Here is a 15,299-nt window from a genome sequence, read left to right as displayed (position 1 = left end):
ACCCCGAGCTGCTCCTGCTCCTCCCGGGCACCCCGAGCGCTCTCCGTGCGAGCGGGGCAGGGCAGCACAGCCTCCCTTCCCGTGCCATCTGCTCACCGCGGATCCCGAGCCGGGTGCTGCCGTGGGCTGCAGTGGAGAGGAGCGGGGAATATCGGGAATATCGGGAATATCAGCTGCCTGTGGCTGAGCAGAGCCCGCTGGCTGCGAGCGGCGCTGCTCGGGAATACCAAACAGCGCAGGGACGCGGCACCGAATGAAAGGAACTTAAAAGAGCCGGTTCTGCCGCTGGGAAACCGACCCCGCCAATCCCCCTTTTAATCCTTTCACGTCTACCGCAACACACTGAAGGTTTGGAGACTTACGACGGCCTGGAGTAATGCTGCAGAGAGCAGCCGACCTACTTTTCTTGGAAAAAAATCCCTCCGAGTGGCACAGGCGCGCACACAGAGCCCATCAAGCACGCTCCCCCAGGCTGCCAGGTAATTGGCCTTTACTGCCACAGGCAGATGTCTGCAATTAGAAACAGGGAGAAACCAGTGTCCCGCAGCAATTTTAACTGGTGACACTTCTTACAACACATCCCCAGTTAAATCAGAAGGACCTCGGCAGGAAAAGAAAATACACAGAGATTGATTTTGATGTTCAATACAACATCTATTTTAGCCTTTGGCAACCTGCAACATCAGGAACTCGTATGCTCGATTTTTGGCTACCCCCCTGGAACCTCAGTATTGAAAAGGCCAAAATAATCAGGTCACCAGAGGGACAAGTAACCATTGAAGAAATTACTCTGATGTGAAATGTTTCTGATGCTCTGTTGAACAGAGGCTGACAGAGGGGCGTGCCCCCCATTTCATAAACAACCTGAAATTTGGTGCTAGATGAAAACAAGCCTGAAAAGGTGGCAGAGAGCAGGCTTTCCTTTCCCCCACTCTTCTCCCTCCCAGCTCTCTCCTCCCCTTGGCTCCTACATGAAATGGGGACAGAAAGGAAAGCCAGAAGTCCACCCCAGAGCAAAAACAACTTGTAGAAAACCTCGGGCCAGGGCCAGTTGCATGGCTTAAGGCAAAGGCTTGCACCTGGAAAGCGCCTTGCTTGCCACCCTTAACATAGATGTCCATCCCTAGAGATAAGAGGGTGAAATTAGATAGGGAGTGAGTTCAGAGAACAGCAGCTATCCCACACCACTGACACCTCAGCCCACCTTGGAGATGGGTTTTTTTACCAGAACAGACACAGACACCTCATCTTCCCTTATTCTCGATAATGGAATCATTGACAACAGCGATGGAGAAGAAAGCTCTGCATTATCAGGCCTTTAGGATATACAGAAGACAAGCTTCTCAGAAAAGGGAGGGATCCTCAGAGCTCCTGCTGCACCTCCAAATCCTTCAGTACCACCACAGCTTGGAGGCTTTTGCAGATTAAGAAGCAGAAGCAGCACTCCTAAGGAAACACACACCCACGTGCACACATGCTGGGCTGGGGGAAGGGACAGAGGCGGCTGCAGCCACCGGGAGGAGGAGGAGGAGGAGGAGGAGGAGAGAGGACACATTCCAGTGCCTCCTGTGCCACACAGCCCCCTGACACCTGCCTGGCAAAGGAAGAAGGGACCAAGCCCAGCTTTTGGTGGGATTTCCCCCTCTTACCTTCATGCAAAGCCTGTGCTACGAGAGCAGATGAAGACAGGCTGCGAGTGCCTCGCTCCTCTCCTCTCCTCTTCCCATCAATCATTAATGCTGCCCTAGGATCTCTCTGCTGGCTGGAGAGCCAGGGAGCTTCCTGGGAAAGCTGGCAGCTGTCCCTCTCTGCAGTGCTCCCCAGGCATGGATGGAGCCCTGCCCTGGGACCGGCACAAGACTCCCCAAAGGCTGTTTTGGGATCTCCAGCTCCTAACGCTGCCTCTGTGCTGGAAGGAGGGGAGCTCTGTGTTTAGCTGGGGAGCTCTGATGCTGGGAACATGGGAACATTCCCCTGCTGACCAGTGGTGAATGGATGGGAGTGCTCCTGCCCTGCTGCAGCCAAGAAGGGCAGAGAAATAAAAAGAAGAAAAATAAAGTCTCCACTGAGCTCCACCATCGGTGGCTGGGAGCTGTGGCAGAGATGGGATAAAGGGGAACGTGGCATGAGGGCAAAGCCTTCCCCTTGCCACGTACAAAAATAACTAACCCCTGTGAAACAGCCCTGAGGACACCGCCTTAATCTCCTGTGCCATAATCCCAGGAGCATGGAAAGGTGTGGGAGTGCATGGACAGGAAAACACCTTTGTTTTTCTCCTCGTGTCTGTGATTTCCCATGGGAAAACACACATTGCAAGAATCCTTCCTTCCCATGCACATCAGCTTTCCCAAGCACAGAGAAAAGCCAAGGGATTAGGAAAACCCTCAGCTGAGCGTTTTTTTCTTCCCCACTACCACATACTGGAATTTTCTATAGCCATTGCAGAATAATTTGGGGGTTTCTGCAGTCAGTAAGGAAGACACTGAGTACAGAGCAGGGACAGCAGCATCCCTGAGATTGCCACACTGAGTAAGTTATATATATTCTATATATATAGCTACTTGTGTCCTTTATTTGTGGGAGAACATTTCAAGCAGTTTGAAACAGAAAGAAAAAAAAAAATGCCTCACTCCCCTTCACCCCACACAAATACAGAGACATATTTCTGTATCCCAAAAGGAAACACTCAGTGATGTCAACATTTCAATGCCAGACTGGCAGAAGCTCCTCCTGCTGGAAACCAGGGCTCCTTGGAGTTGGGAATTACTCCCCCAGGATGGAATATGAAGCATTAAAGCTGCTAACACCCATTTCTCAGTTTGACTGAATCTGCTGAGCTGCAGAGCTAATCGGGTAATCCTTACGCCTTGTGCAGGCAGTTACAGCTCTGAGCATCCAGGAGACAAGGGGCAAAACACCCCAGCCTGTGGCACAGCTCAGGGACAGAAAGCCCTGGAAAACCCATGGAGAGCATTGATTCCCCAGCAGCCACGTGCTGTGCTCGCTGCTCTGTCACAGCTTCCTTTGACAGAACAGACTCTGCTCAGAGCATATGAAAATCCCACATATTTACAGTTAGAAACCCCAAAATATCAACAAACACCTCCACTTGCTGAAGAAGAAATCGACAGTTAAAAATCCCAAACTATCTAAACAAACATCTTCATTTACTGGAGAAGAAATTTACAGTTTAAAATCCCAAAGTACCAACAAACACATCCACTGACCAAAGAAGAAATTATTTCTACTTACAAGAAAAGCTCCCTCAATAAAACCTGGAAACAAACTGTATGTGTAATCACCTTCTCTGTGAGCATTTAGTGTTTTCCTGTATCTGACTTCCACTGCCTGGTTATCAAGGACAAAACTCCAGGCTAGAGTGACACAAGGGATCAGGAAACAAGAGGCCAAGGTCTTTTCCTTCCTTTCTCTGCAGCAGAGCAGTGAGGGACCAGCCCAGAGCTGGCTACAACACAGCTTAGTTACAACAGGAGAGAAAACATGCACGGAGCAGAAACACCAGCAAACTGAGATCTAACTCTCCTTAGATCATTGACTGTGAAGAAAAATTGCTGTGAGCTCTCAGCATCACCTGTATCACAAACACCCAAAAGCAATCAAGGTAATGTTGCAGGATTGTGCCTCAGAAGCCACCATCATCACCTTCTGCCACCACCAAGCTGTGTCCCTGAATCCATGGCAATTAGCAACCCATTTGCACGAGCTCCTAGCTATAACTGGACAGTTTTGCTTTGAGGTAGATTGGTTATGATTAGTTTGCAGTTAGAAACCTGCACTTGAGCAATGCCATTGCTTTAAGAAAATACAGTTTAGCTTACATTTGTCCTAAGCCTAGAAATCCAGAAAGAATAAGAAATCCTAATAATCCACACGGTTTAGTGGAGCTGCTGTGGGGATGGAGGTGATAAACCAGCCCATTCACAAACATTTTCACAGGGTTCTGAAGGGATGAACCCAGCCTGGAGAAAGGGCACAAATCTTGCTGAAGAGGCAGCGGGTGACGTGCCACAAGGCCTGTTCCATTCAGGATCATCCATAAACACCTTCAAAGCCAACCCAGCGTTTTCCCAGGAAGGGTGCTCTAGTCTGGCTGCTCTCCCTGCCAGGTGAAAATGGAACCTCCTCACCTTGCTCATCTTCTCGGCCTCGTCCAACGACTCCAGGTCCTGCGCTTCCGCCTCCTCCGGGGCCGCCTCGGCCGAGCTGTCGGGGTCACTGCAGAGGGAGTGCCCTGCCGAGAGTGACACGGGTGTGAAACACGGCCACAATGCCCCAAAATCCCCAGGAAAAGCTGGCTGCAACCATGGAGCTCCCACAGAACACAAACACCTTCCAACAAGAGGCTGTGCCGGAGGCACCGGACGACCTCCGGTTTAAGGACGGCTGTAAAAACCAACCAGGTTACGACCAGACATCATTTCACTGGCAACTACAGATTCAGAGATAAGGCTAAAATATCACATTGAAATTCTGACAATCCAGCATTCATTGCTTGGCTGGTGAGCAGTGCCAAGGACCTTTCTACCCCAGTGGTTTCACATGCAAAATGTGGTATGCAGCTCTTGGTGCATGGTGATTCCACTGCCTGCATTTCTGGCCTGACACACCCACTTGCTGAGGAAATAAACCTAGTTTTAGACATTTTTAGGAGGAAGGACCCAGCATTCAGCTGCTGTTCCTGCAAGCTTTTAGGCCCCATTATTAAAAATAATTTGCACGACCGTGCAAGATTTGCCGCTTTGTTATGTCCAGAGATGATCTGGAAAAGCCAGAATTCAGAAATCTGGAAATAACTTCAGAACATATTCTGCACACTGGGATGGAGCCAAGGTGGGCATTGTTGAAATGGAAAGGACATAAAAGGCCCCTCTTCTGAAAAGGGAGGGTTTACCTTGGAAAAGGATGTGCCTTGGAGGGATTGTTTGACAACACAGAGTCTATTTAAAGTGTTTTCCCTGTAAGAAGTTTGGTTTTCAGAGCCTTGCCCAGATTTTATCAACTCTCACTATCAGCTTTCTGCTCTCCCTGTTAACGTGTGAGAAAGAATTCTCAAGGTGTCCATTTAAAAAAATCAGAGAAAATACGTGCTATGGGCCTTAATTTGTGTGAAGCAGTCTGTTTTTCCACTGCAATTAATTTCCCTTCTCAAGCACAATGCACCTTGCAGCTGTTCCTCACCCCAAACCAAGGCAATAATATTTGTTCATATTACTTTTAAGCCACTCCTTTTTCTTTTCCTGTATGTCAAAGCCCCATTTAACCTGTTTCCTGCACTTCTTTCAGCCAGCAGCCAGGAATCTTTCACTGGAGCAGACACCCAGCACGTGTGCTCGGGCTTTTCCTGATGTCTTTGGCCACCAGGGACCTGAGCAGGTTTATCTGCTGCTTGTTAAATGCAATCAGAGCAATAAAGCTGCACGTTCCTGCCCCTTAATACCGCCCGGTTACCGTCCCACTTCTGTCAGGATCGTTCCATCACCTGCTTTTTGCCCTGTGAATCCTCATTTAGCCCTGCCTGGAGAATGTGCTGCTTTCCTTCCTCCTGACCACTGCCATTTGCTGCCCTCACGGGGCATTAAGGAATGAGAAGGGGAAATCCAAAAAAGCAGCAGGAAAAGGGGGTGAAATCCCTGTGGCCCCAGCACACAGGGAGCTCACAGGGGCTGCCCCAGCAGTGTCATCCTGGGACAGTGTAAGCAATGCCCACTAAATGACTCCCATCTGTGGCCACAAGCAGCACAACATAAGAAGTCTATCACTGGAGCAAAGGTGCTGGGTCTTAAAGGCCTGGAGAATCACCGAAAGCTTCAGCACCACACAGCACCTGGCTAGAATTTTCCACGACTGCTGCTTCCATCTTGCAGGGCTGGTGTAACTCAAGGTTTTAATGAGACTTCCACAATGTGTGGTACCTCTCCTAAAGCCTCCTTCTTGCTGCCAGGCTATACATTTATTTATTACTATTTATATATTTATTTCAGTGCAGTGGGATTTAGTATCCCAAGCCAAGCTCTGCCAGCTGCAGCACAAAGCTCCAAGTGTGCACCCCGCTAACGCAAAATACGAACCAGGAATCCTGCAATCCTTCAAAAACATCCCAATATCATCTCTTTGGGCAGTTTAACAGCAGCTTCCTTAATCCAAATGCTGCCAGGAAATGGCCCCATTATGACAGCAGAATGCCTGGCTGGACAGGCTCTGTCATTAAATGCAAAAATATCATTTTTGACAGGAGTTGTTAGGAAATGGTGTCTCGGATTAAATTTTTATTTAAGGTGACATTTCACCTATAAATCCTCAGTAAAACGGGTGAGTATGTATTTTTTTCTTCCTTGCAGAAGAACTCTGGTTAGCTCTGAAAGTCCCGGGACACCGGGAGCGAGGGATTCATTTCCATGGGGAAATCGGGAACGAGGGATTCATTTCCATGGGGAAATTGGGAACGAGGGATTCATTTCCATGGGGAAATTGGGAACGAGGGATTTATTTCCATGGGGAAATTGGGAACCCCAGCCTTGCCCCGTGCTCGGCTGCCAGAGGGCGAGGCAGCACCGCAGCAATTCGGGGAACTGGGGATGAAAAATGCAATCCGATCCCAAACCCCTCCGGTGGGGTGCAGGAAGTGCCCCGGAATTGTTACATCAATGAGTGAAATCTGAAATCAGCCTCGTGAAAATAACCCTGAAGAGATCAGGGTGGCCTCAGCTGGTTCTGAAATCCAAATTACTCAGCCCGAGGGGGCCTGTGACGGATGAGGTTGGAATAAAAACCAGTGGCTGTTCTTACAGTGCAGTAGAAGTTTGTTTCAGTTTTACAGCACACATTTAGTCTGTGTGTTAATAACTCCAAATAACAAACTCCCTAAAACACCCATGTGTTTCCTATCTAGGAGACTGGTACACCTGTTCCAAGCTGGGGGGCACTTTCTTTTTCAGTCTTTATCCATGCTGCACGGTGATTTATGTGCTCCACATCATCCCCCACGCTAAAGGTCTCCAAAATACAGGGGCAGGCAAAGCCCAAACCTCAGAGACTGCCCCACACTGAAAGAAGGGGGCAGTGAATTGTGGGGAAGACCACAAACAAATCTGGGTATGGAGGTGATAAACCCCCATTCCCAAATCCCCTACTAATAGCAGAATACCTTGCTTGGATCTGGGGGAGATCCAAGGCTGTGTCCCCAGCTCTCATTCCCTGCACTGAGAGGAGCAGAGTGGGCAGGCAGAACACTCCTCGTGGGGAGGGGAGACAGACCCCACTGATCCTTTTAGGCAATAAGGAAAACCTGCTGTGGGGCTCCAGACAGAACCAGAGCTAATCCTCCTCAGCCAAATTCATGCAGGCTGTGTTAGCAGGAGAGAACCCAGAGCCAGGAAAAGCAATAATAGATGAGAGGAACAAAACTCGTGGCTCTGCAAAGGCAGCACAGTTCCACGGGGAAAGCATCCATCGTGCCCAGGACGGCAGTTCTCACATCAATCAGAGATACAAAACACAAGGTCACTTCCAGAATAACCTGTTAAGCAAACACCCTGAAGTAACCACGGCCACAGAGCTGATTTGCAGCTCCAGCCCCAAACTCAGCATGTGCAAGGGAGTTCCAGATGATGAAAGGGCTGTGAGAGATGTTGGATTTAACAGGAGCTCTGGCAGATGGCTCTCCAGGGAGGTCGACTCCCAGAAACACCACCCTGCTTTGCTCCTCTAGACCTCCCAATGAGCAGCAAGGCACCAGGAAAGCTTCCTTAAAAAATATATCTTTCCTGTTTTGAAAATACACTGTATCATTTGCCTCATACTAAAAATGAAGTCTACCCTTTGCTGCCTTCACAGCTGATGAAGAATTGCCAGGGAAGAAGATAATGCTAAGACACCAGCATGATCCTGGATTCCTGGAGAAGGGATGTGCCCACAGGTGCTGTGTGCCCACAGGTGCTGTGTGCCCACTGGCACTGTGACCCTGCTGAGAGGGGCCTGCAGCACCTCAGGGCTGTGTCCTAGAAATAAAGCATTCAGCAGAAATCATGGAGCTCATCTGGCCAGCCAAACTGATTGGAATCAACAAGGACACAAATAAATAGGTCAGTGGCTATTTCATACTTGACTGCTCTTGCAAGAAGCTGCGGAGGCAAGAACAAAAATCTAAGATAACACCACAATGTCCCAAATACAAGCACAGACCACTTTTTAAAATGTCACATGGATCCCACTTTAGGTAGCAGATCCCTGACAAAGCACAGGAGCAGAAGAATAAAACAAGTTTTTTCAATAAAACAGGATGTTCTACAAACACCTAACTAGAGGGAAAGGTGGGGAAGATCACCTGCCTCCCAGTCACACACATGGGTGCAGAGCCTTGATTTCACTCCCACCTCGGGCTAAGCCAGCCCAAATTATTTCATGTGGCAACTGCAGGCGCTTCCAGAAGCAGTCAGGGCCAGCTGCACTCCTCCTGCAGAAATATTCCCCTCCTTTTGGGGGGAACAGAGGCAGATCCCAGCCCAGCATTCCCTGTGCCTAGAAGGAATGGGAATGTTGGGAGAGCTCCAGGTTCTGTGTGAACACAGAAATCCCAGCTCCCAACCCTCTGCTCCCAGGGCAGACACTCACCTCGGGGAAAAGCTGAGCTCCGAGGAGCCAGCACTCAGGGTTCCAGGGACAAATCACAGGCAAAGACAAGAGGCTTGTGAAAAGCTGTGTTGAGCAGCAAATGGGGGCATCTTGTGGCCAGCTATGAAAATGTACAGGACTACCTCGGTTTTCCAGCACAAAAGCCTAACTGGGTAAACTGCCATGGAAATTAAAAAGGGAAAATTTCCTGAAAATGTTGAATTTTAACTGTCTGTGTAGTTTTGGTCCACATCTTACACGAAAGGTTGCTTTTAGCAGTCCCCTCAGAGGGATTTACAATAAGCTGTGTGGAAGCTTTTCTTGCTCCCTCTTTTCCACTTGCTATGAATATTACACTCCCCAAAGCCAGTCTCAGCTCAGAACAGTTTTGATTACCTAGAAACTACTTCACTCCAGCAATTCCACTGATTTCTCCTGTATTCTAAATTCAAAAAAATGAGGCAAGAGATCATCTTCTGCTGTCAAATCTAGAAGGAGCACTGAGTAGAAATTCAGGAAGCCAAACTCATGGCAAACAATTCCCAGTTGCTATAGGTTAATCTTCTGCTGGTTGGGTTGTCTGAGCAGGGCAGTGTCATTCATTCCAAGCTGGGCAGGAAGGTCCCTTCCCACAGCAGTGTGCTCTGGGATCACCTGGCTGTGTCACACACAGATGGCAATCCCCATCTTCAGGTGGTTTTAAAAATCCCTGTGAGTTATTTGTGCATCTCATCCAACACACACAGGGGTCTGTGCTCCTGGCTGACCCCACAGAGGGTGAATCACAAAACCACAGAATATCCTAAGCTGGAAGGGCCCCACCAGAATCATCCAGGGCAGCCCCTGGCCCTGCACAGACCCCCCCAACAACCCCACCCTGGGCATCCCTGGAGTGGTGTCCAAACACTCCCGGAGCTCTGGCAGCCTCGGGGCTGTGCCCATTCCCTGGGGAGCCTGGGCAGAGCCAGCACCCTCCAATATCCAACATAAACCTCCCTGGCACAGCTCCAGCCCTTCCCTCTCACAGGGAGCAGAGATCAGAGATCAGAGCTGCCCCTCTGGAGGAAGCTGCAGACCCCAGTGAGACTCCCCTGCTCTCCTCCAGCTGAACATTCCAAGTGCCCTCAGCTGCTCCTTGGGGGGCTCCTCCAGAGCCTTCACCATCCTCCTGGCTCTCCTTTGGACGCTCTCCAGCAGCTGGAGACCTGTCTGACGTAGTGGTGCACACATAACCCTCACTTCCCTTGCCACGTGAAGATCCTGTGGGCAAATCCAGATGACAAAGCACCTCCTGAGCTGCCCAGAAGGGAGCAGCTGGTTCTGTGAGTGTCTGTGGGCACAGCCCGAGGACGTGAGGTGCCTTTGGTGCTGACAGGGCTGTCCCAGGCTGTCAGCAGCCCTGTGACACCTCACAGCTCCCCCAGCCCCGCTCAGGCTGCAATTCCCGTCCCTCCCACCACGGAACCTGCAGGCAGGAGCCATTTCTGTCCCGACCCCAGTACCTTGGCTGCCCCCAGAGAAGGCCAGGGCACCGTCCCCGGGCTCTGAGGGGTTCTCTGGGCGCCGTGGGGGCGGCTGGCTCAGCCTCTGTCCCTCCTCCGGCTCGGGGTGGGTGCGCACGGTGAGGCACAGCGCGGGCTGCAGCAGGGCGTCCTTCAGCAGCGCCGAGTCCAGCTCCTCTGCGGCTCTCTGGTTGATCTCCACCACCTCATCCCCCGCTTTCAGCCCTGTGACACGGAGGAACGGGTGTTTACGTCTAGACATAATCATTAATGACTGCAAACGACACAGAATTGATGGCCTTTGTGAGACCTGCTGTCTGGCTGCTCCTCCAGTGCCACCCCAAGAGCAGAGCGCCCAGCAAGTCCCGCAGCAACAATTTATCCCCTTTTTCCTCACGGTGCACGCTGCAGCCTACACAGCCCAGCCCTGCCACGACCCTTCCCGAACCCCATGGCAGCACAGGGATCTTCAGAAGGCAGAGCTGAGCCCTTGCTAAGTTAGTCATGGCTTTTTTCCCAGCCCCATTCAGGAGTTATTTATAGCAGCAGCGCCCCAGGGAGAAGGGGATGTGCAGGGAAGCAGCTGCCTCCTGCTCCCCGGGATGCTGAGGGACAGGTGACACGGGAATCCTGACCTTCCCCACGGCCAGCCCGGCCCTCCCTGACCAGCCACAGCCAGCTGGAGCGGGCTTGGATCCCAAACCATCCCTGGGCCCAGCAGGCAGCAGCACACCAGGAATAGCAGCACCCAGAGCCCCCCGGCCACTGCACCCTCCCCATCTCCATCCTTGCATTTACAGGGATGAGAGCTGGAACCGACAGCAGCCAAAGAACTGGGGTGACCATCCCGGCCATGCCAAGGAGCCCTGGCACCCTGAAATGATGGATGAATCCTCCAGAGGACTGACCCACATTCCAGGAAGAAAGGTGGAAGGAAGGAGGCTAAAGAGCTTCCTTAGGAAAATGGAGATCTCCCTAAATGCACGTAATTGTGCCCAGAAACTAGTGTGGTGTGCAGTTTCAGGGAGAATAAAATGAACTAGATAGAGTAGCTACAAAGTAAATGGACTGTAAAATCATATCTGAAAGAAGGACAAAAGAAGGCAAGTCAAGCATTTCGCATTATTTAATTTATTCTACTTAGTGATTCTGTGGCATAATAGTAGCACACTAATAGGCCTGCAACCATAACCATTGGATCTGGGGCTTCATTTACTCTTTGCAGTCTTTGTTTTGGATCGTTTGGGATAAAGCAGAACGTCTATCTCAGTGCAGTCAAGGAATGCCTGCCTTGCCAAGGCAGGCCAACAGAAGAAACAAAAGGATAAATCATAAAAATTACCAGGAGAAAATAAAAGTCTTCTAAATGGAGGAAAGATTGAAAATGAAATGCAGTATCTCCTATCTGAGGGAGTGCAGTCAAAGGCAGACACTGCATGTAAATAACGGGAGGCACAGAGAGTTTTCCTCCCTTCCTGCTGCCATCTCAGGGAATCTTGTCCCGGTATCCTGCTGCTCATTCAGCAGTGCTGTTTCAGGTCCCTTCTGAGCAGCTGTGAATTCTCATTGCCTGTCCTTGCACTGCAGCCCCACAGGAGGCACTCTGTGCTCACACATCCACTCCAAATGCTCTTCCAGCAGCAACTAAAAGCAGACCCTGATGAAACCCGCATCCAGCCCCTCCCAATGCTCGCTTTGCCCCACACAGGAACCCACAAGGTTTCATTTCCCTGTGGCAGCCTGGCAGGGAGCCCCCCCGGCTCCGCTCAGGGCTTTTGGCAGGATATCCATCCTGTTCAACAGGGCATGCTGTGGGGCTGAGGGACAGCAAAGAGAAAGATGTTTTCATGTTTAACACACACCAGCGTGGGTTTCTGAAGCTGGGGTGCAACTCCAGGCGTTCTCCCATTCCTTGTTCCCCCATTCCACTGTTCCTTCTTCCCTGTTTCTGTCCCCACTGTGCCCCTTTGGCCACTCATTCCCAAGCACACTAGCCAGCTCCACCAGCCAGGGCACTTTCCCATGGCTCTGGCTCAGCAGAGGGCCAGAGTCAGCACCAGGCCAAGGGGGGCAGCAGCCTTGGAACAGCTTTTGGCAAGGGCCAGCTGATGAATAAGCTCTGCAAGGCCATATAAGCCCTCACCAGGAGAACTCTGAAGGTGTTTCTGAGGACCCTGCATGCACCACTGGGTTATGAAGAGATGAGAATCTTCTCACCCCTCATGGTCCCCATGCTCCAGTTCAAAGTGTGGCTGGGCTTCAGCTGCCTGGCTCCCTGTCTGTGCAGCAGGGGAGGCAGTGACTGGCACACGAGTGGCATGGTTGGCCTCAGCTTGGATAAGCTGCACTAAACCAGACCCTGCCCTGCCTTGGGACGAGCTGGGGATCCCTGCTGGCTCATGCTCCAAGTGTGTGCTTCCTGCTAAGGGTGGAAGCAGAAGCAGAGGCAGCAATGCTAGCCACAGCAATGCTCCTGCTGTATTTGTGTGGCAGTGACTGACTTGGGAGGGCTTTGGGAAGTGTTTTACCTTTCTTGAAAGCCAGGCCCGTCTCCTTGACGCTGTTCACGTAGAGCCGGCGAATCCCCTCCTCTTCCACGGAGGACAGAGAGAAACCTGGGGAGACAGCCAGTGAGATGGTCAGAGGAAAACAGCCCCTTCCAGGGTGTCCCAGCCACCAAGGCTGTGCTGTCCCTGCCATGAACAGGCGGGAATCCCTCTCCTCTCCCTTCCCTCAAACCTTTACAAACACAACGGGGAAGTTCAGCAATGAAAGTGGCCCTAACAAAAACCCAAACTGAATTTCTGATTGCATATACCAATTATATGTTTGAGGATACCACAGCTGCAAAGCCTTGGAACAGACTCCCAATTCTCTTGCCACCAAAGGTCGCTCCAGGAGGTTTTGCTGTTTGCAGACCAAAGCTGCACAGAGCTGTGGTTTGGGACAAAAGCCAAAATCTGAGAGCCATGGCTGATGTGCTGCCCCAAACTCAGGCAAGGCACAACACCTCCTGCTAGAACAGAGAGCTGACCTCTGCTTTTGGAGATTCCCGGGCTGGGCATGTTTGTAAAAATGCCCCTTCCCCTTTGCCCCTTCCCCTTTTCAGCTGCTTCTGGCACAACCTGTCATTTGCCAGGTCTCAGCTCGGTGTTTCACTACAGAACAGTCTTGGAGTGGAAGTGCTGACACAGCCTCATTTTAAACAGAGCAAATGGGACTGGGAGCTTTGGGCTGGGGGATTTTCCTGCCATTTGTGGGTGACACAGTAAGATAACGACGTGCCAAGTTAAATGCAGGTTGTTTATTTACTGTGGAGAGTTATCTAAAGCAGAACATTTGCCTTTCTGAAACTTCATTACTCCCTAAATGAGTGCAGGCAACCATTTGCTCTCTCTTTTTCAAGAGACTAGAAAAACATTTACAAACCTCTGGGGGGAGTCGTTTGTTTTGACATGCAATCAGCCACCAGCCAAGCAGTGCAGATGTGCTGGGAGCCTATCCTGACTTTAGGACTCTCTTCAAGCTGATCCTTATGGCTGAGAGTTATTTTTTCTTCCATGATTTAAAAATACAAAAAATAAAAAAAAAGAAGAAGAAAAGAGGGGGAAGAACATGGCAGCTCAGAAGTGAGAAGCATATGGCCTTTCATGACTTACTGAGCTACTTGGAACCTGCATGCGAGCTACTCGGGCTGAATCAAATGAAATTTGTGAAGCTCACTCAACACACCCGCTTTGGCAGAGGGAAGAGCCCTAGACTAAAAGAGAAGCTGTAAAATATAGTAGTTATTGGTTGTCATCACCACAAAGCCTACCTGGGAAACCCTCATCCAGAGAAACAGCAGAGTGTGCCCAAGGCTGCAGTTTGAGTCAGCACAAAGCATCAGTTGCTAAGAGCGTCGCCCTTTCAGCTGAAATGATGTTTTGGGCCAACCACCACACATTAAAACCAGGCTGAGGGACAGCTCAGGCTCTCACTGGGACAAGATCAGCACATCCAAGCAGCCCCAAGCTCCATCTCTCCTACAAGGAAAGGCTGAGAGAACTAAGATTGCTCAGCCTGAGGAAGAGAAGCTTTGGGGTGACCTAATTGCAGCTTTCCTGAAGGGAGCCCACAGGAAGGATGGAGAGAGACTCACTACAAGGGCCTGGAGTGACAGGACTAGGGGGAATGGCTTCAAACTGAGAGTAGGTTTAGATGGGATCTTGGGAAGGAATTCCTCCCTGGGAGGGTGGGCAGGCCCTGGCACAGGGTGCCCAGAGCAGCTGGGGCTGCCCCTGGACCCCTGGAAGTGTCCAAGGCCAGGCTGGACACTGGTGCTTGGAGCAACCTGGGAATAGTAGAAGGTGTCCCTGCCCATGGCAGGGGGTGGAATGGGAGCTTTAAGGTCCCTTCCAACACAAACCATAGAATTCTGGGATTCTGTGATTCCTCCATGAGAAGACCTCTGCCTCCTTCAATCCATCAGGCCTAAATGCACAAGCAGCTGCTTCTTAATTCATCTTTCAGCCATACCCATAAATCCTGCAGTTATTCCTGGCAGAAAGGGCACAAGGAGCAATTACACAGGTTGTCACCAGCTTTAAGAGATGAGAGATGGGCAGCTGGCAGCAGCCTGGAAATGGTCATCTCACACCCCCAGTTAACCCCTCCACAGACAAGACAGTGTGCCCCTGCCCTGTTTTACCTCCAGAGCTGGGACAGAGGCTGGATCTCACACCAGCTGCAGCAGAGCCTTCAGTGCCCTGCACTCGGGAGAGAAGCACCTCGTCCCAGCGCGTGTGCAGGCTGCACACACACGTGGACAGCAGGAATGAACAGCTCCCATCTGCCTGGCTTCCACGGGGCTCCACGCAAACACCTTCCTCCCGTGGGAGAGGAAGGGCAGGAGTGGGTGGAAAGGAAGGGCAGGAGTGGGTGGAAGCCACAGTGATTGCATAAGCTGGCATTCCTGCCAAAAACATTATCATCAAACTGTGCACGGACTCTGAAACACAGGTGGGAAGAGATGGGTGGTGACCCAGGCAGAGCCTTCTCCTCACTGCAAAGTTCTGATGACAGGAGAACAAAAATCTGCATCTCTGAGTGCACGTGGCCAAAGCAGCTCAACAGCTGAACAAATCCACCTCGGGTAATCCCCACAGCCCCTGGCACAACCAGCTG

The 15,299-nt window shown here is 50.9% G+C and overlaps 1 protein-coding gene across 5 annotated transcripts in view; it reads right to left on the bottom strand.

Moving 5' to 3' along the window:
* Positions 1–15,299, bottom strand: part of TIAM1 (TIAM Rac1 associated GEF 1) — a 123,049-nt gene that overhangs the window by 18,187 nt on the left and 89,563 nt on the right. For all 5 annotated transcript variants that reach the window (XM_015647776.3, XM_033519009.1, XM_015647520.3 and 2 more), the window contains 3 exons: positions 12,662–12,748; positions 10,134–10,358; positions 4,149–4,252 (listed from right to left, as the gene is read on the bottom strand). In XM_015647776.3, the coding sequence (XP_015503262.1) occupies positions 4,149–4,252; positions 10,134–10,358; positions 12,662–12,748 (416 nt within the window). The remainder of the gene's footprint in view (positions 1–4,148; positions 4,253–10,133; positions 10,359–12,661; positions 12,749–15,299) is intronic.

This window comes from Parus major, chromosome 1, assembly GCF_001522545.3.
Source record: "Parus major isolate Abel chromosome 1, Parus_major1.1, whole genome shotgun sequence".
In the NCBI taxonomy this organism is placed as follows: domain Eukaryota; kingdom Metazoa; phylum Chordata; class Aves; order Passeriformes; family Paridae; genus Parus; species Parus major.
Note: the sequence above shows the minus strand (reverse complement) of the source record. Positions and strands in the feature narration are given on the sequence as shown.